Source organism: Amblyomma maculatum, chromosome 6 (genome assembly GCF_055883805.1).
Source record: "Amblyomma maculatum isolate TAMU_Amacu chromosome 6, ASM5588380v1, whole genome shotgun sequence".
Taxonomy (NCBI): domain Eukaryota; kingdom Metazoa; phylum Arthropoda; class Arachnida; order Ixodida; family Ixodidae; genus Amblyomma; species Amblyomma maculatum.
The window spans coordinates 79,857,065-79,878,683 of NC_139349.1; the positions used below are offsets into that span (position 1 = coordinate 79,857,065).

At 42.2% G+C, this 21,619-nt stretch overlaps 1 protein-coding gene across 4 annotated transcripts; it reads left to right on the forward strand.

The window, feature by feature from the left end:
- The first annotated feature begins 269 nt into the window (after positions 1–269).
- DPCoAC (dephosphocoenzyme A carrier) lies at positions 270–21,501 on the forward strand. Of its 4 annotated transcripts, none has more exons than XM_084607015.1 (7): positions 282–526; positions 2,555–2,704; positions 5,316–5,424; positions 6,526–6,715; positions 9,217–9,333; positions 10,502–10,653; positions 19,210–21,501. In XM_084607015.1, the coding sequence occupies exons 2-7, from the start codon at positions 2,591–2,593 to the stop codon at positions 19,545–19,547; spliced, it is 1,020 nt and encodes a 339-aa protein (XP_084463141.1). In that variant the 5' UTR covers positions 282–526; positions 2,555–2,590; the 3' UTR covers positions 19,548–21,501. The 4 variants fall into 4 exon arrangements, with proteins under 4 accessions (XP_084463143.1, XP_084463141.1, XP_084463142.1 ...); XM_084607016.1 differs by lacking the exon at positions 282–526 and adding an exon at positions 588–762; XM_084607018.1 differs by lacking the exon at positions 282–526 and adding an exon at positions 4,693–4,753 and having other exon boundaries at positions 2,567–2,704.
- The last annotated feature ends 118 nt before the right edge of the window (positions 21,502–21,619 follow it).

Below are 21,619 nucleotides of genomic sequence, written 5' to 3' on the forward strand. Positions count from 1 at the left end.
ACGCCTTTCGCTGATGATTTCGCTGATAATTTTTATCGCGCTTGTGCAGTATTCTACGTACGTGCGATGTCCTATCGGCATTGTGACGTTTCGTGGATGTTTTAAAAGGTGGTTACTTTAGTTTTGCAGCTATAATACAGCGAATATTCCATAATAACCCGACGGCGCTTTATGAAAGCATTCCACGAATTCGCACTACTTAAAATTGCCGCTAGAAAAAACGTCACCTCTACGTTTGGTGACGTCAAGATACGCATTTTCCGGCGATCCCAAAAGGACACACTACACACTTCCCGGTGGCAGCCAGAAGCCAGAAGTGCCAGTTCCGGTCCAAGTCTGAACATCGTTGACATCGTTTCAGTTTAATACAAGTTGCGGTGCTCTGGCTCAAGCGCGTACGGTAGCTGTGCAACACATGTATGCAGTGGAGTACTTCTACGCGCCAGAGGACCGCTACCTGACCGAGTTCTGCGCCATCAAAACGACTGTTCCACGACCTTGTGCACCTGTACACATACCTGCCTCTGTGAGTTCTGTTTGTGACTGCGCCGCGGGGTCATCATGCGTTAATCTAACGATAATATCCTACGCGGCGGTCTTTTACAAAGCATTGACCTTCTTGCGGCTAGGCGTTGGGCTCTGACATCGTCGAGAGGCCTGCAGAGGAGACATATATCTTGATCGAAGTGGAAATTCCTGGTTGCTTAACTGAATATTCCTTATCGCTCCTTTGATGCCAGCCATCAATTATATACTCCTCTGGTGAGACTTATGAGCTATATTTTATAACTGTATTGGCCTGCCAAATATCTTTAAACTGGTACGCACAGTTGAGAAGGCCCAGCAGAGGCTGTTTCCTCCCTTTTGGCAGTAGATGAAATTACATCGTGCCAGTAGAATAACTATCTTGAATATTTAATCACTTAGATATGTATTCTTGACTGACGTTTCCGTGGGGCTACAAGAACACGCCAAACAACAAATTTATCTGATTCTGCTTTACCTTTGTGTTTATGTTTTTCACGCTTAGATATTATATAGTATAGATCCTGTGAATTGATGTCACTCTGACTGAACAAAGCAGATATCGGAGCAGTTCTGAGGCTGGTGTCTCAGTGTTAATTTTGAGTGTCTGATGCGTCTGTCTTCTAAAGGCACGCAGTTCAGTGCTGTCTGAGATTTAGATGCGAGGTGCGGACTTCAAAATTTTGGCCTCGCCAGGATTATGTTGTGCGGTATGGTGCATGCTGGCGGGATATTGAAAGTTACTGTGACATGAAAAGTTCTTTCCGGGCGAGTTGGTTGATTGCAGATGACGTAGTGCAAAGGACATGCCGGTGCAAGGCAAACAAGATGGCAAGACAAGTGGTGCAGAAGATGTAGATCGTTAGGAGGGAACGAAGAGCATGACTGCCTTTTTTTTTTCCTTTTCTCACAGACAAAGAATTTGTTTTTGGTATGGTGCATCTGCCAACAGTAGGCAATATGAATGTTATATATGCATATTGCAGCACTGTCCTGTCCTGTCCGGCGAGACGTTACTGTTGCCATCTGAACTGTTCAGTTAAAAACCTAGCTTTTTTTCAACTTTCTCCTTTCTTTTGCGAGTGTGTGTCTGTTGTGGACTGTTTTTTTCTGCATCTGTGCATTGGATGGTGGGCTATGAAATGTTCACTAAGTATTTGCTTAGTTTCTGTAGAGCCAGTGGCCCATATTTCGAGTTTGCGTCATCAAAGTGTCGCTATCTCACGTGACCTCGAGTCATTTGATTGGTTGAAACGCCGGAACCGGTGTTGCCACTACAGATAGGTGGCAACATCATGTTCCGGCGTTTCTACCAGTCAGACGACTTGAGGTCGGGGAGGTAGTGACACTTTCGATAACGACGCAAACTCGGAATACGGGCCAGTATGTGATGGCATTGCTTAATATTTGTGTCTGCGTATCAGGGTGATACATAGTGCCTTGTCTCGCATTAACAAGATGCATGTCTTTGTTTTTTTAACTTTCAAGCCTAATAACAAGAAAGACAGTTTTAAGAAGAAATATGTTTTGGACCTTGAAATTCCTGTAACTTTTGTGGCAGAGCCTATTTGTATTCACTGATCATGTTGATTTGCTGCCTTCTGCCCACCGTATCATGCACAGGGCACCTACTTGGCTTTAGCCATGAGCACTCAGTCTGTCCATTTACTCTTGATCGTTCACACCTGAAATGCCGGTCATCAGATATTACCTGAAAGGGAAGAATTTCAAATATTGTCCAATGCTGCTCTAGCATGTCTATTTCTTTTGCCACTGCTGCTTTTTTACAGATCATGAGGTCGAAATAAATAATTATGCCAATTATTGAGTCTTTGTGCAGGTGTAGACATTTCCAACAAGGGCTTCCAGGCGACATTTATTGTGTGCACTTGGTGCATGGTAGGTTTGCAAGAACTCAGAGAGGAGTTGTTTTGACATCCTCTTCAGTTGATGGAAAGGCCAATATTAGACAAGCGAGCTTTGTGCAGCTGTGGCAGGTAGAAGTAATTTTGCTTGCCAAATTTTCCAGGTGTAACAACTGAAGGAACCTGAATGAAATTCTGGCATGCAAATAAAACTTCTTCCGTCGCGGAGCTCCACAGGATACGATGAAAATTCGAACAGCAACGAGCCAGCTCCAGATGCATTCAGCCACTGGGATGATGAACCGCAGTATGAGGTAGATTGACTTTGTATGTTACGTACTTTTGAATGATTTGCTGCTTGCTTTTCGAACACAGTCTGTGGCAGTTCTCTATGTATTTCTGCTTTTGTGTCATCGCAGGAAAGAACTCTGTGCTTTCAGAAGCAAGTAGGTCTGTGACAGACTGAATGTTTTTATCATGTAGCTAGTATCGTTTTTCCAACTGTGTTAACAGCAAATTAAGTGTCCACTAACCTTAGATTGAGTGTTAAATATGGCGAACTGGTAGGTATGAGGCACTGTTTTGCTCATAGTAGTCAAACAGAGTAAACATGCATGCATTGGAGATGTTTTTCACCGAGTGAAGAGCTATGTCGAATGCATCAGAAAGCACTCTTGGCCATGTCATTGTGTGAGGCTAAATTTAATGGCTAGAATTTGTGGAGAGCTCCTGCATGCATTGAAACATGTCTCATGCATAAAACATTTACCAAAATCTAACAGTTGTTGACAGATGTAATGTCCACTAGGTAATCAGGAGATGCTTTTTATCTACAAGGAACACATTTCTGTCGATCAGTGAATATGCCTTGTTGATTTCTTTGTGTACTTCTGTGCGGACCAACCTTTGTCAGAAGTAAAGATGCCCAGAGGTTCGGTTTTAAGCTGTGTTTTGGGGCTCTTGCAACTTTCAAATGAGTGGATAGAGATTTTTCTCAAGACTTTAATATATTTGGAATGCTGGCGATGCATGATGAGCTGTGCAACGTGGTCTGGATACTTGTACAAATAACTTGGGCTCTATACCTTTGACAGAGGTTGTAACTGCAGTTAGTGCTAACTCACAATGATGCGCACAGGATATGCCTTCAATGTTACAAATCAATTACATAGCTTATGAAAGCATGAATAGTTCCTTTATGTAAGTATACAGGATACATATGCTGCAGTTCTTCTGTAGCAGTATTGATTGCTGTCTCTTGTGTAAATTGCAAACAGCAGAAATGCTATTCTTGCTGGGTGGATTCAATCCTATGATACTTTTCTAACCTGCTTATAAGTACAGCTGCCCTAATTTTTAATAATATAGCGCGAGCGTTGACCAAGCTGCTGGTCAGCGCCTTATAACAGTGATAAGCATGCAACACTGCGAGAGTTCGCGCATGCGCAAGAATGTAGGGCGTCGTCTAGTAAGCTGTTCTGATCACCACGACACACGCCCTGCCACAATATCTCTTCTCAAAAATGAAGAAAAACGAACAAAAGAAACCGGCTTGCAGTAGAGCACACATACTTTGCTTGTGCCTCTTTTACCGTGTTTCAACCACACATAGGGCTGCTCAAATCAGAAGGTTCCAATTGTAGGCAATGCTTTCCACGTGCTGCTATATTTTGTTTCTTTTCTTTTTTTTTTATCTTTACTTTGCTTCTTCAGCGCGACCTCTCCTAATACAAAACGAAGGAAATCACGTATTAATGTCACATGTTATTCGTGCGCATGTGCTCTCTGCCCTTAGGGTTTTCGCGAACAGATATTATGGCAGGGTGTGTGTCCTCGGGATACGAACAGCGCGGCAGACGACGCTCTACCTTTGTGCGCGTGCGTGAAATAGAGCAGTGTTGCACGCTTATTGCCTTTGTGAGGCGCTGACCAGCACTTTGGTCGACGCTCCTGCTATATTGTTAAAAATCAAGGCAGCTGTACATTCATATATCTGATGTTAACTAGTGCTCTGACTAGCTTTCAGAATGGTGTGAAAAGTAGCTGAGAACTGCACATTATGCTGGTATTAGTTTTATAAGCTATGATTTTACAAGCTTTTCATGTCTGTTATGAAAACTGAAGTTAGACTATTGGTTGCCATGAAAAATGTGGCTGACAATATTCTTCATGTATAAACAGTTCATTCTCAAAAATGTAGCACTTCTGCTTGAGCTGTGCTGGAAAGATGCACTTTGCGAGAATGTCCTCTGGTGCCGAAGTTTATTACTCATTACTTTTCTGTTTTTTCTATTTTGGCTAGGTTTGGAGACGACAGTTGCCTAGGCTGATCTTTTCGTTCAATGGCTGAGGGAGAAAATGCGGTAAAGCCAGAGAAATCTACTAACGGGGCTTGCTGTTTCTCACTTTTAGTTAATTTGATTTTTTTCAACTAATTGAAACATCAACCATTTCCTGTTAACTGTGGCACTTTTAATCAAATTGTCTGTGACATTTTAACCTCTTCCTTCATTGCATCTGCTAGAATCCTGTACTGATGACTGTCGTGCTTTGTCACTGGATGAAAACAGCTTTTTCTTTGTGTGCAGTGAACTGATAAACGCATGCAAAAATTGTGCCAGCCTCAAATGTAACCGTGGAGTATCAGTGCGATTAGCTTTGTATTGCAAAGTAATGTAATCTTTTCACTTTACAAGTGCTTAGCTAGCTGTATGCATGGTGTGCTGCCATTAAACAACTTCTGTGTAATGATAAATCCCATTACTACTGCTAATATATATTTTAAAAAATAATTTGCATAATATATATGCCATTTGCTAATTAGCAGGCAGTCATCGCTGTGATGTAAATGAGCCTGTTGTGACCTGATGTAGTATTTGCTAAGTATCAGAAACATCTACGACCTCTCTTTCTTTTTGGTTCCAGATAACAAATCGAGATAAGGTTGTCACTTCATTCATTGCCGGAGCAATAGCTGGGTCGCTTGCAAAAACTACTATTGCACCCCTTGACCGTACAAAGATTAACTTTCAAAGTAAGACATTTTTTCTTTACATGTTGGCTAGCTGTTAAATGTCATTCCAGCGTTTCATGTGTGATGATTGTTTAAAACGTGACTGGGCAGATTCTTCATTCATTTTGCTTCTTGTCTCTAGGGGATATGAACATCCAATCGACGTCGACATATCAAGACCAACTTAGGTCTCTCTATATTCTTTTTGCCTTGTTCCTTGATATGTTGATGCATATGTGACGCCTTTTTCAGCAGCTTAAATGATTGCTGGTATGATTTTATCTGATATTTTTAGGAACCTGTGAACTGGCAAAGTTGTGGTCTTGTGAGGAAAGGTCAACTTATATTTCTGTGCTACCTTTGAGTAGTTAGGCTGTCAATGTTTGCACATTACAGTGCAGCAAAAAGGCGTTTATTTTTCTCTTAGCATTTCTGGCATTTATTTCTAGTTATGCTTTTTGCCATGGCCTTAAGAGTGCTTTGCGCGTTGTGGCTGGAATTGCTATTGAATGCGTGTACTTATGTAGTACAATAATCTGTCTGGGCATAAAAATAACTAGTGGACCCTGGTCCCTGCTGTTACATATAACATTGTTAATTTCGAGGGCAGTCATGGAAAATTCCTCATCACTGAGGGGAACATGGAGAAAACGACGGTTAGATGAGTCATGTTGTAAGGGATCTCTGAACTGCAAGCTTTTCTCATGTTATAATGGTTACATTCTTTATATTGACCTCCGGAAAGTAGCAACATGTCTGCTCATATTGGGTTGTTATTTCATTGATTATTTTAATATGCCTTTCATTATTTTTAAGCTCTAGGTGTTCTTAGATACTTTAGGTTGTGAGTCTAATATGCCAGCATATGTATATGTTGTAATTTGGTCTGTAATGCAGTTAGGCTAATGCTTTTAGTAGTCTGTCCATAATTTCGATTCCATACTGCAGGTGTTGCGCACCCTTTGCAAAACAAACACAAGGATGTTTACTGGAATATCTGCTTGTTCTGTATATTGCTTTTTATGGCTATTGTTCTATTTGGCCTTGGAAGCAGACTAAAGTAGTCATTCTTATTCTGGCAGTCATTGTAGGGGGTGACCATTTTTTGGGGTTTAATTTCAGTACACAATGAGCAGTTCTCATTCTCCAAGGCAGTTAAGTTCCTGGTGACATCTTACAAGGAGCATGGCTTGCTCAGTTGGTGGAGGGGCAACACTGCCACCATGGCGAGGGTCGTGCCCTTTGCTTCCTGTCAGTACGCTGCCCACGAGCACTGGAAAATCATCCTCAAAGTAGACACAAACGAAAGAAGGTGGGTGTGTAAGAGGACATTGAAATTATGGCTGCAAGAAAGAGCCACCGCCCCGTGGACAACTAAGAAATGTACGAGTTTATTTACTGGTAGTTAGGAGCAAGGCTGCACTATACCTGCCTCAGGGACTGCTAATATTCCTTGTGCTAATGCGGTTTGTAATGAACAACATTGCTTAATGAAAAGAGGGCTCGTTATCTGTAGTTCTGCCAATTGTTTGTAGTTTATTGCATTGTATACAACTTAGTTATTCAAGCTTCCAGTTGCAACTAATGCCTTTCGGTGAGAGTATGTCTGGTAATTCAGGTGCATGCGCTCATATAACATTTACTTCTCACAAGCAGTACAGCTAGCCTGGCTGAGGTGGAAGAGCACGATAGTGCAGCCTCTTGCTTTTAAAAGAGAAAGCCTTTCTAGGCTTGTGGGTGTGTGCAGAAAGTGTGCGGTCCCAAAACCTGTCCATTCTTTCTAGCGCTGGAACTAATAATGACTGTGATGACTGTAGAGTAATTAGAGCCAAAAATGTTAAATTTGTGTAAAAATAGCGCGGACATCGATATAGCCAGGGACACGTGCAAACAGTGCGGAAATCAGAATAGCACAAAAAACATCAAAATAGGGTTAAAAGTGCTGTTTGTGTGGAATTAGATTAGGAATGTGTAATTAAGACTAATTAATGCTTAACATCTCTGAAAAGTGTATAATTTGCATCAAAAAGCAAAAAAAAAAAGGGTTATGATGTCACATCAGCTGGAAGTCATCGAAGCTGTGTGAAAAATTACAGAATGAGTGGAGAAATGCCGGATTAGTATTAGGTTAGAAAGTATCTAATTAAACGTAATTAATACTTACGAATGCCGAGGCACATATAATTTGGGCCAGAATTTGTTAAAAATGAGGAATCATGGATGATGTCACAACAAATGGAAGACGTCGGAGCAGTGTGGTTCTTCACAAGAATGCTTAAACAACTTGACAAATACCCAACTAATGTCTAATTAGTAATTATCAACTAATTAGAATACACCATATGACTGATTACTTAAGAATTTCAAATAGGCATGCAAAGAGTTGCAAACGGCTTTCACCTTAATGCACTTAAGACTTCTTTATGTCTCCAAAGAGTTTTTGGTCCAGCAGGGAGTGGGAGTGTGCAAGTAACTACTGCATCTGATTGCATTGTTGTGGTGATGTTGCTAACACCGGAGCTTTTGGATCATACCGATTGGGAAACCGCTTCAAAAAGTGACTAGTTTTTGCATGCATTTTTCGGGTGCCTATGAATTGTCACGCCATCTAGAAGCAGTCAATAGAAGCTTTCAGCTATTGCCGTCGTTGCCTTTTGGAAATCACTTTTTCTTTCTTCTTTACCATCTTAATTAACTCTATAGCTGTTATCTTTAAGAATTTTCATTAGTGCAACTCTTCAGCTAATTTTATTTTCCAGATGATTGTGTATTTATCAACAACCTGAAAGTTTGCAACTTAGCCGCAGTTTCCTTTAATGGTCACTGGCGCCGCCACTATTCGTATACACCTGAATTTTGACCGATCAAAACCGTCGTTTTTTTGTTACGTGGGCCCTATGGGAAGTTTCGCAACTGGTAGTATCAAAGAGCTTTGGCTAGCACTGTACACATGCTGCCAACCCTTGCCACTTATTGCTTACTCTGTTCTCGCTGCCCAGTGTAAGCTGCACATTGTCCCTGTCACTGTCGTCGCAAGTTGGGCATCCATCTTGATACTCGTTGCCCTGCTCTTTTTCTTTGGATTCTTCTTATTTTCTGCATGTCGGTCACGGAGAAGGGATGCTTTTATTTTGGTGGCTGAGTGGTACCGCTGATGTGCCGAGGCCAGTGCAAAATCACCGCTCGCTTTCACTCCTTTACCAGAGTGTAGCATAAAGCTTCTCTTACATAGCATGCTTTGCAGTACCTTCAACAAAAACATTGCATGATTTGAAGAAACTTTTGGTCCACTCAGGTTCAAGTTATCGACTGAGACTGAACGTTTAGCTCCACTTGAAAGTAATGAAGGAAGGATTGTAAAATTTTGCTCTGTAGCTACCCACTCATGCCAGGAAATGTCATTAATGATTTGATTTGGTTGGTTTGGTTGATTTGGTTGGTTTGTGAGGTTTAACGTCCCAAAGCGACTCGGGCTATGAGAGACGCCGTAGTAGAGGACTCCGGAAATTTCGACCACCTGGGATTCTTTAAGGTGCACTGACATCGCATAGCACACGAGCGCCTTGCTTTTTGCTTCCATCGAAAAGCGACCGCCGAGGCCGGGATTCGATCCCGCGTCCTTGGGAACAATAGTCGAACGCCGTAACCACTGCGCCACCCCGGCGGGGCTCATTAATGATTTGGAATGTGTGCTTGCAGAAGAAAATGTAAATTACATGTTAAACGTGTTGTGGCAAGGGTTGAAATAAGCTCTGCTTTGGGTTCAATTAATGTGGCAAAAATATTTCAAGCATCTGGCCTGGCCTGCTGCAGGAAGGAGCACTACTTCAGGACGTTCCTTGCTGGCTCGCTGGCTGGTTGCACGGCGTCAGCCCTGACCTACCCCTTGGACGTTGCACGTGCAAGGATGGCAGTTTCCCAACCAGATAGGTGATTATTGTAGTGTGCCAGCAGTGGCACTCCTTCCTGACAATACACTTCAGTATTGTGGCACCTTGTTGGTGATGGTATCCAGAAATGCAACAGTCATGCTACAAGCGAGGCGCTGGAGGTATGAAAATTTACCAAATTTCAGCCCGAGTGTGTGTGTTCCAGCCTGAAGAGTGCCATTGAAACATGGACGGGCTATGTAAGCACTCCTGCCGTAAGCTGTTCGCTCTTTGTTGGTATATTATGGCTTATACTGTGGTGGCTCTGGACCTACTGGAAGGAAAAATGGGGGTGGGGGGGGGTTATGCACGGCTTGATCCTAGTGATAGAGCGAAAGCTGTGAGTGTTGCAGCGATAGCCTCTGTATCTCTGTAACACCGAGTTTTTTTTTTTTTTTTTTCACAATTTTTCTTAGGTTTTGTTAGGTTCTGAAAAATGGAAGGTGCCTCATACTTTTGGGTGGACACCATGTAATGGCGGACACCTACACTAGCCAGGCCAAAGTCATGTTTTCATATTTTTTTCTTGCAAATTGTAAATTGGTTTATAAGAAAGGAAAGGTGCAATATCTGTCATACTTCTCATGGGCAGCTGAACGAAGGGAGGAAGGTGGGAATGAAAGTGGAGCGAAAGAGTTCCTGTAGTGGAGGGCTACGGAGTAATTTCGGTGGCCACTGGGGGCCTTTAACGTGTGTGCAGACATTACAAGGCTGCCTCTCTGTTTAAGTTAGATTTTGGGGAAAGAAAGGTTAGTATACTTTTGGGTTGACACCACGGAAGCGTGGACACCCACACATAATTAGGTCAAGGTCGCACTTGCAGGTCATTTGAAGATCATACTAGTGGCGATGGTGACCTTGGCTTTACCTAGCCTAGTGAAGCTTTCACTTCAAAAAGGCGTATAGCAAGCTCATTCTACGTTTTCTTTTGTGTGCAGTATTTGTCGGTGTAGCAAGGCTGAAAAAAAAAAAGACTAATTGTGATGTTTTGCATTCCAAAGCAACACCTAAGCTATGTGGAGTGCCATGGCGGAGGGCTTTGGATGAATTAAAGCCACCTAGAGTTCTTTAAAATGCATTGACTTGTACTGTTTGATGCAGTAGCACTCCTTGCTGCAGCTTATGTTCCATTCCTTTCTGAGCTTTCTTTTCCTTCACTTTATGAACAGGTATAGGAACATAATTGAAGTATTTCGGGAGATCTGGAGAAAGGAAGGCCCCAGGCACTTGTATCGAGGGTTTGCACCCACCATGCTTGGAGTCATCCCCTATGCTGGTGCCAGCTTTTTCACGTACGAGACGCTGAAGAGGCTAAGAGCAGGTACAGACCTTTGTGCTGTCTGTGTTAGCATTTACGCTCTAACTGTGTGCTTAATGGCTGTGTTTGTACACTCGCAATATGCAGCCATTTGAGAAAGGAATAGGGTGTCACACTCATGATATAACGTGCTGTCATTATTGCATTTCCTAATAGGGTCATTCCATGCTGAGCACACCAGAATTTGGGCTCAGCTTTCTCCAGTTCATTCCATAATATTTGTGGGAAGTAATATCCCTCAGTGCATTTGGAATAAAAAAATTTCCGGTTATGTGACAGCCTTTCGGATTCTCTCAGATGGGTGCGAAAGTAGGCTTTATCAAAAAAATTGACAAAAGGTCAAGTGTTTTAGCTGCAAGCATTTTCTAAATAATAGTGGCATGCAAATATTCAATACTTCGAATACGAATGGAATATGCTTATTTGATTCAGAATTTTCGGATTCACCATAGTTTCATCGCACTGTGCACTTCGTCACAGTGGACTGTGCAATGAAGCATCATTAAAATGCGGCGGGCCGTTTTATCAAAAGGGCCTTCCTGACATACGTGCAAAGTTATGTACTTAATGGAACCGGGAAAAAAACATCGTTCTCTCTCCTGTTTCATCTCAAATCCGCACAACCATCGTGAAAGTGTTCATCAGATAAAAGTGCTGTGATGCAAATGATTTTAGGCAGTCTTTTTCGAGGCCCATTCAGTAATTCGAGCTTTCGGTTAATTTGGACATTTTTTATGCCCCTTTTAAGCCAAATTAACGGTATTCAGCAGCAGTAGGACAGCTCCTCCCAGTTTCATGCAGTCTTTATAAAAATCCAGGATACAGAATTCTGCATTAAAATTTATACTGGATTTCTTAGTAGTGTATACACTTCTCTGCAATTCTAGAATAATTGTGCTTTCAAATACCATGTTAATTCTGAAATAAAGAAAATGAACAGTGTTTTCTATTTTTTTAATTTTCTTGTAGAACATGTGGACACCAAATTTTAACACTTTTTGATAAGGAAGTTATTAAAAACTTGGGCACAATGATTGGTCATAAATTAATGAATATTTCAAACCTTCTTGGGCACAATGATTAGTCATAAATTAATGAATATTTCAAATGTAACGCAAAGTAAATAAAAAATAAATTGCATATTTGTGTTCAGCACACAAAAACACATTATGTACACTGTTTTCATTGATGTACAATAAAAATTGCTAAAATTAGTTTAAACCGCAGGGTCTCCCCTTAAAGAGCTATACATGCTAAGAGCTGCTTATCAATTTTATAGCGGTCATGAATATTGTGCAGGGAAATATTTTGCTGTGCTATACAGAAGCACAATGCATATGTGTTATTTATTAGGCATGTGCGAGTATTAATTTCCAAATACAAATCGCATAAGAATATAGGAAAAAAATGTCTTCGAATATCTGAAGAGTGCAAAAAAAAAAAAAGGCATAAAAAAATAATAATTTTTTTGTTGCCACATAATGTGTTTTTGTATTCTGAACACAAATATACAGTATATTTCTACTTGCTATGAAGGCTATGGAGTAATTTCGACCTCCTGGGAATCTTTAGCGTGCACTTACATCGCACAGCACACGGACGCCACTTCGTTTCGCCTTCATCGAAATGCAGCCGCCGGTGGTCAGTATCGAACCCGGGTACTCCGGCGCAACTCTGACGATGCTTCCTGGAGTCCAATCGGTAGGCAGGATTTGCGCCATGTGCTGCAAAAACATCAATGGCGTGCCAGATTTTAGTGCAGTGCCTAGAATATACTGGCTAGTGTGCCGTGCGACAGTAGTTACCCATAGAAAGGGGTGGCACCGTTTGCAATGACTGCCACCAGTTGCCAAATGAAAGTGCTGCATACAGTAGATGTGCTGAAGCATCATTATCATCATTCTAAATCAAACACACATTTGGCAAAAAAGTTTTATATTTCGTTTTTCTATTTTTTTTCTGTGGCTGAAATATAGAACTTCATGATTTCTCACTATCAAAGAACGGCCATATCAGCCTCAGCCCTCAGCAGACAATCTCGTTTAGTAGACGCTTTCTCTTAGCAGACGACATGGCTTGTGCAGCTGGTATTGCCTTGTGCATGAGTGCGTAATTTCATTGATCCCCGTCATTTCTCTGGCGCGTGTCTTATGTAACATGCATTCAACTGCGAGGGTGATTACTCATCCAAATGCTGCATTGCAAGAATGTCCAGGTAAAATGGCCTTGCAAGGAACTGAGATGTTTAATATCAATGTGCCTGAGTGGATCCCTTTCAAGCAGTGAAAATGTGTCCTTGTTCATGGCCCCGGTCGATGCTGCACAACTTGCAGATTGGCTAAAGGCAGCGCACAGAAGGAAGACGCACGCATGCCGATAGAATCTCTCACAATTCGATTGAGAGCGCCTCAGCCGACTTTCTGGCAGACGCCCACACTCCTAAAGCAGCTCTAAAAATGTTCCGCACAGTCAGCTGCAGCTGCTGGCAGTCATTGCTCTCGGTGGTACCTTGGCGTCCTCATTTGGCACTCTAGACGGTATATTCTAGACACTGTAATTTTAGCATTTTTTCACAATGGTTTAGCTCCACTGTTGCCAGACTGAAAACCGTTTTCCGTGAGAAGCAGGAAATAGAAGAGCGTAACTTTCAGATGATAACAAATGGCCGCTCTCCGCTTTGCCATTGCCGCAGGGCATGAGGTTGAATTCGATCAACCTTGAGCTCTTTTTATGATCGGAAATTGTTGCAGTACTGTATTCAAAATCTAGTAATGCAAGAAATACTATTCAGAGGACCATAATATTCCAGAAATTGGTTCTTCTGAACCTCTAGATTCTAAATGATATTTCCTAAAAGCGATTTTTTTGGCGATTTTTCGTGGTTAAAAACCTGGGTCTCCCCCCTTATGGGACTAAAATCACAATTTTGACCAAAAAAAAAATTTTTTTAAATTTTGATTGTTTCGGATTGTGCATATATTAGAGAAACTTCTCACCAAGTTTGGTTGTCATCTGCGCAGCATAAAAATTAAAATTAATTTGTTTTTTTTTGCGAGATGGGGGGGGGGGTGCACTCGCCACCGAAAGTGCCTATGAACGTTGATTTCAAGACGCAGCCATATAGCGGACAAGAAGCTGAACGTGGAGTGTATCCCCAAGTTAGGATGCCTGTTTTTCACCTGCCATCGAGAGTACACCTGAAAACTAAAAAGAAATATAGATAGAAAATGCAAATTATGGGCCGTTGCAACAGCGGATTAGATGGCAAACCAAAACAGAAGTTTGGATTGACTAAAACACAGCAGCTTCGAATGTTTTTGCACCACTGGGAGCCTGGCTAACCAAAGTGCTCGAAAAGCTGGGGAGCCCAAATGAAGAGGCATGCCCAGCAACCAACCTGGGAACGCATGTCACTAGTGAAGACAGTGGCGCTGAACAGCTGTAAAGGTAAAAAAAAAAAAGAAAGAAAAGAAACAACTCGAAGCAATTGCCACGGGGCTGTGTCCTGTTGGAAAGATAGCTTTATAGTTTAAACTGTTACATCAGAATACACTTCAGGAAAAAAAAAATATGCCAGAGTTAGAGTATTGTTTTGCCACATTTTTGGCCACGAATTTCATATATAGATGTTCCTATTGCAGATATCAAGCGTAGCCAGATTGATAACTCAGTTTATTTTGCATTTTTCTGAGCTTTTTTTTTTTTTTTTTTTTCCCTCACAGTCGTTAGATTTATGAGAAAACCCACAGTCAGACATTCATGATTCATGCCCCCGAGCCTTGTGTGCAGCCGCCATTGGTGCTTTCACTCGCGAGCTGTCTGTACATGTGTATAGCGGTATGCAAGAGGAGCATCATGTTACTCGAGGAGGCATTTGGAAGAGTGAACACGGTCACCTCTGAAGCTGATGTCCTCCAGCACTGCCGTCTGCTAGCTTTATTCTATTCTTACCCACCTCTCAGCCGGAGCAGATGCAATTCACTGGGCTCACAGATGTAATGGCAGTTTTTTGTCCAGTTAGGACAACTATTATATATTTCTGCAAAAACCCGCGTATAGTATGAGTTTTTTTTTTTTTTTCTTCCGATTTTATTGTCAATTGCTGCCTTGTATTATATGCGGACACGAACAAATTTAAGCTTAAATTCACAGTTCCGGCCACCATGGTTCTGGCCTTGTTATTAATCAGCGCTATCAGCATTAGGTTTCCAGCCAGAGGAAGTGCTATCTAGTGGTGACGTCGGCTGACTGTTTGGATGGTTTCGGTTTCACCATGCTGACCCCGCGATCCTCGCGATCATATGGTGACCGCGATGCACATGCGGCTGGAAGGAGGTCAGTCGCACCCCGCTTGATGTAGTGATGGCGAGAAGATCACTCGGCACGTTGCATGGGCCTCGCCAACTATGCTGGCTAGGCCCTACAGCTGAATCACGGACGCTTGACCCAGCAGCCCCAATGCATCGATTGTGCCTTCGAGAAATGCGGGATACTGGATCGACGTGTTTCGAGGTACCGAAGAAAAAGTCTTTAGCAAGGGGCTCTCGGCAGGCGATACACGGGACGACGACGATCGCGAATACCCTGAATCCAAAAACACCGAGAACTCCGCGCCTGCGCGAGGTGCTAGTGTGAAAAGGCGCGAGCGCGGCGCATGCTAGCTGGAAGCGGCCTACTGATCTTAGAACAAACTGAGCACCATGTGGCTTCATTACATCAGCTAAACTTTTTTTTTTTTTTTTTTTTCATTTATTTGATTATACCCTTCATCCATTATAATGTACCCTTTTATGTCCCGAGGTAATAAACATAGCAAAAAAATGAAAAAGTGAGTGAAATTACAATAAAAATAGTTATCAAGCAGGCCACATTTTATATTTTTCTAGGGACACCTCAATATAAAATCTGTGGAAAGAAGCACGGCATAATACCATTTTGTAAATTTGTCAGTTTTTTTTTTTTTTTGTAGCATGTTTTATTCTAGTTTGACTTCTAATGAATGCCACACAGAATTTTTGATAAAAATAGGTGTAGTCGGCAAGAAAGAAAAAAGCTGCAGGTGTCACTCGGAGGAAGCCCTTCAGCCAATGGCATCGACCAACGCTCCTTATGCAGCGGTTAATTTGATTATAGTGTGGTGAACATCCTTTCGTCGGCCACGCCCTGCATGGTTCCTTTAGCAGGTCCAAGGGTATTTACTTAAGAGAATCAGTCGACTCTATTGGATGCAGGGGGTCCCGTGAGGGGCAAAAGCCGCTTTTTTCCTCTGGTTGTATTTGATGGAACGGTGCTTTTTACGCTGAAATAATGAACTGAAGCAAAGCAAAAGAATTCTTATTTTGAATTTCTTGTTTTGCAGTACAAATGCACTCTGCATTTGCATCATTTATAAAAAAAGAAAATCTTAGGGGGATAAAAAAATTAAATACTTAATTTTTGTAAATTTTTTGCACTCCTCTGAAATTTTCAAAGGGCTGTCATGTGACTTGGAACTGTTTTCCTTAAGATATTAAGGGAAATTACTTATGCATTTTGACGGTTCGAAGGCTGACCGCAAACTGCGGTGCATTTGGCGTGTAATGACCATCATTGCTTTGTGAGGCACGGTGTATCAGAGGTGGTCTTTAACGGCCACTATAAAAATGCTTGTGTGAAGCCAGCTTGCATGCTGGAGGGCAAGAGAAGTTGCGATATTGGTGTTTTCGGCACCAGCAGTAATCGAAAGCAAGATGAGTCTGCTGTTACACTCGGCTAACTGATGTGCCTTTGTCGTCGTGGCCGTAGTATAGACCTTATGCAAAAGTGCTGCCAACTGTCGACCGTTGCATGTGTTTCCGCCATGTTTGAGGGTCGTTGAACAAGCGGCATAGAAGGAGGTTGCGTGGCCGACTAGGTTAATGCTCGTTTTTGCCGATACTGCCGACATACTGAAGTGTCCCTAGCTGTACACAAAACTGAAATAAGGGTGTTGAAAGAAAGAAGCAGCCAGTTATATTTATTGAGCATCTTTTTTTTCTTGCGGCCTTGTGTTAATCTGCTATCGCGTGGTTCTTATGCTGCAGGCATACTTTCGATCAGCAGCGTACCTAAATTGCAAAAAAGGCATCCAATTCAGCCTGTTTTGAAAGATTGGAAATTCATGCTCTGTGCCAAGGCAGCCGAAATATATTGCCGACAGTGTGTTATGTTTGTCTTTAGACAGATTTTGCATAGCCTTTTCATGTAAAAGATCCGGGATCAAGATTTGCTCTTGATTTTCCCAAATCTCACTGCTTCATGTATACAAGCTATCGAGAAAAAAAAAACAGGTATCCAGATAAAACAAGTTGTGGCCCTTCAATGCAGCCATAAAAAGAGAGCCACCATACAACATTATAGACAGTCCGTTTGGGTTCGTTAACTCTTTAGAAAAGGATTTCGTGAAGAATGTTGTTAGCGGATGTCGAATATTGCATGACGATGCAGTGTCATCGCTTTTTTTCATTCGAAGAGCCAGAGATGCAAAACAGCGACCAACCCCCCCCCCCCCCCCTCCCCCCTTTTGCAGCCACTCAAAAGTAAAAATGAGCTTTAGTAGTACATAGTAAGCTCCAGTGGTTGATACTTGTTTTACTCCTAAAGACATCCACAACATGGACAATGAAAAGGAGGTTGGAATACTTCAACTGTGTCAAATACTACGGGAAGAAAAAGAAAAATGCAGCATCAAAGAGGAGAGTGGCTGTGCTCCAAAAACAGTGCATTTCGCAGTATTTGGTCGAATATGCATCCATGAAGGAGCTTGACATTGCGTCTGGGTATAATGCAGAGCTCTGCGATGTGACAACGCAGGCCGCAGTGTCTGCTAATGCATCAATTTTCACGAAATGGGACCACGATGCGGTGGCAACAGGAGCTACAGATTTGGATCAGCACATGCGAAATCGCATCGTTAGCCTGTTGCGTTTTGCCGGCAAATTCGTGTTGTTGGCAGTTATTGTCAATAACATACACGATAGGGTATCTGCTGCATGGTTATTTACACGCTAACGAGATATATCAGCAGCTAAAATTTCAGATAGAGCATGGGAACAGCAGTGTGCGTGCTGTTTTGTGGACGCTTTCAGATCCATTGCAGCAGAGTTTTTATCAGGAACCGAGCCTATAAAAAGATGCTCCTCACGCTGCTCATGCATCAAGCCCAATCATGTATGCATAGTCGCACAACAGACTATGGAATGCCAACGATCGAGGCCGCATGCCACGCGACAGCATATTGGGCTTGGCCCGTGCTGGATTAGAGAGTATCTTGCGGCTGACGTAGCGTAACCACATCGCAGACATGTTTTACAGCCGGAAGCAATATTAAGCTCTTTCGTGAAAGCATGCTTGAGCAGTATGTTAAGGGGGAAAGTGGGTATCAGATTGCGAAAATCTGAAAAAAAGTTGATTTTAGAAACCTTAGATTTTCAGCATCTACACAACACCGTTCTGTGTTGTACTGAAACATTTCACCAAAAACAAAAATTGTAAGTGTTGCAAATAAATATATAGACAGTGTAATGTAAAACATAGGCAATTTATGTGCTAGTTCAGAACTTTTTGGCTTGTTTTCTCAAAAGTTTGTTTTGAGCTTATCACCTTGTTCGTGGAAAGCATAGCGCAGCAATGGATGCACGGATATGAATGAGGTTTGTTCAGTTGCAATTGTAGACATATGCCCTCTATCAAGACAGTCCCAAATTTATCGCCTAGGCTGTCATTTTTTTCTTTACTATCTACCAATTAGGCCATGATATATTCTAATGATTAGGAGAAGGTGCATATGATCTCTTTTAAAATGAGCAAAGAAATTTAAAAGGAAATTGAGAGTGTCTTGATTTAGAGCACAGTTCTTGGTAATAACTGAAACCATTTACAGACTGGTAGCCCATTTTGTTATTGTGCTAGGCTTTCCATGAGCAGGCAACATGTGAACAGCATATAAACAATGATAAAACAAAAATACTAGAGATATCATTGTGAAACTTTATATCTAACTGTTTGATGCTATTTCAGGTCAGTGTACTAATTTTAATCACTCTACATTGAAAAATAAGGAAGTGCCCTCATTCAAGGAATGTGCTGGAGTAGCGGAGTAAAATTCAGGAGCGGCAACGAGGACTTTGTCATTTGTAAGCTACGCTGATGTTGCTGTTCGTGAGACGTTTGGCAGTGCTATACCGCTTTACGAAGTAAAATGGGAAGGTATGGAGCCTGGACAAGTCCTTCGTCCGTTCTTCCGTCATTTTTTGCTCTAAATGCGAGAAAATAGCGTGAAAACCACAGCACAAAGCAGGCGCAGCTAGTGTGACTGCAGAATCCACAGCAGCGCAGCTGACTCACTCAAACCTTCAACATGGCATCTCGTTGGCAGTTCGTCTAAGGTCCGATAGATGGCAGCTATTTTGCGTAAAGGTCTAGGCTTTCACATTTTCTTGCATGATGTTGGACCTTTATCCAGGTATTATAGCTCACTCAATCATAGAGTAAACAGTGAGGCGTAGCATTGATTCGCACGCTTTCTCCTTCTCCCAACAGAACAGACTGGGTCGACCGAGCTACACCCGATTGAGCGCTTGGTGTTTGGTGCGGTGGGCGGACTGTTTGGTCAGTCGAGCTCTTATCCACTGGACATTGTGAGACGGCGCATGCAAACGGCGCCGCTCACGGGCCAGAACTACACGACCATCCTGGGAACACTCGTCATGGTCTACAAGAATGAAGGGCTCATTGGGGGCCTTTACAAGGGGCTCAGCATGAACTGGATTAAGGGACCCATCGCAGTCGGCATCAGCTTCATGACCTTTGACATCAGCTCGCAAGCCATGCAAAAGGCACTGGCATCTCGATTTTGGACACGATGGCGTGCTGCCTGAGTCTACCTAGTTCTTTCCTGGGCAACTGCCTCTTCTTAGGACCCTGAAGAAATGATGGCCACTCTAATTTGCACCAGTTCCAGCTGTTGAGGCAGCACTTGGAAGCTGGGGTTGGAGTGCGCTTTTGTGTCATGTGATACTGACCCTTGCTGGTCGCGGTGCAATTCGCTGCCGGTCAAGGGCAGCAGCTGGCGCAAGCTTGGTGAACGGCTAACCCACCGACAGCCTCAGATGGGTGCCACGCAGGGCAGCTGAAGGATACGAGACTGTTTCTCGCGTGCCATGCTTGCCAAAACATTGTTATTTTCCAGTTACAGAAGCAGCAGCAGCAAGCAAGCAAGCGCAAACAATTGACTGCCGTCTGAGAGTCATTCAATTTCCCCTAGTCCTTTAACCTGAGCCTTTGTGCACTCTCACAGCTTGTTTCATGGACAGTGAGAACAGCAGAGGAAGCTAGGTAGCAGATTTCAAATGCTTGTTTTTGTTATTGGCACAGTTAAGTCAGTTTAAAGAGGTGAATACAATTATTCATTGTTGAAAGAATTTGCAGGACAGTGCTGAGCTGATGGTTCAGACTGTGTGCGGAACTATCTCAACTGGCTGCATTGTAGATGTGTACTCTAGAGGCACAGAAATTTCACGTGTCATTCTGCTTTTTTTTTTTTAGGCAGAGTACGACATGCATTTTAAAAATGCAGTGCACGTTATCTTAGAATTGTTTAACCATTTTTCTTTTTTTGAGGTAGGTCACCTGCATCAACCTAGTAAACAGCCCTTCCATTATCATCTGTTCGACAAAGTGCAACCTTTATCTGCTGTCATGTTTTGTAGGTATGCCTCGTAGATTCTGTTTTAATACCCAGAAGCCTTGAAGTACACACATCGGAAACCTAATGTTCAGAGCATAGCTGCTAGTTGAGCTTCTTGCTTGCTTTTGTGCATTGCCGCGTGGTTAGTGAATTGAAGTGGTGTTTCTTTTCATAGCCATGAGTATTGCTTTCTAACAGCTCGTAGAGAGACACGTTAAAAAACTGGCTGCAGTGGCTCATGTGAAAGTGGTGTATTGAGAGATTTTATGAATGTGTTTTATGGCAACAATACTTGCGCACGTAGTCATTCATTTGTGTGTAAGCAAACTGAGGCAGTTTGAATAATCTTTACTGTTGAACAGAAGTAGCTAATTTAATGCAAGGTTACCTGCATATATAAACTTAGTTTTTTAAACAAAAACTTCGTTTTTTAGACAAGTGTTCAAAGCTAAAGACAGAAGGTCACTCTATGAAAAGAATGCTGTTTGGAAATACCTCAGTGGGGCCACAGACCAGTGTATGACATATTGTCCATGTTGAAATGCCGCATAAGCGCAGTGTACGAACCCGAAATCCAGAGAACCATTCTGTATCTATTGACTTTTTAAATAGTGCCGAAAGAATAGACTGTGTGTGCAGTGTCAAGTTAAACAAGGTGGTTTGCACACTCAGGCTTAGGAAATGGGCATGAAGTTTTGCACATTTTTATTCACGTATGTACAGTCTTTGCCAAAAGTATAGAGCCCAGGGGGTCTGCTTCTGAGCCACTTCGTGCGGCTTGTAATGCATTTGCAGTACTCCGAATCCCTTTATGGTGAGACGGTTCTTTCTCCTACCCTGTCCAATAGGAAAGAACTCCACTAACGCTAAATTAGCGCCACTACATGGTTTAGAAGCAGACCCCCTGGGCTCTACACTTTTGACAAAGACTGTACATAGTACATGTAAAGGGCATTTTAAACTTGTTTATGTATGTGTGCAGCCTTCTTTAGCCAACAGTTTATTTTGCTCGCACAAAAATTCTCATGAAAGATTAATATTGTTTCAAATGCTAGCAGAAATCTTCTTATTGGATGCAAAAAGCTATATATTTTTAGCCTAATTTATAGAATGTGTTAGAAACAGCAACAAGTGGTGTGTGCAAGTGTCAGGTTTTAGTGTTCTTTCTGCTCTTTCTTTCAAGAAAAGCTTTCAGGTTGTATTGGTGACTGGCTGCTTTCTGAAATCTGCCTTGCAAGTTTTGGCAGTAGTCATGCACTTGCA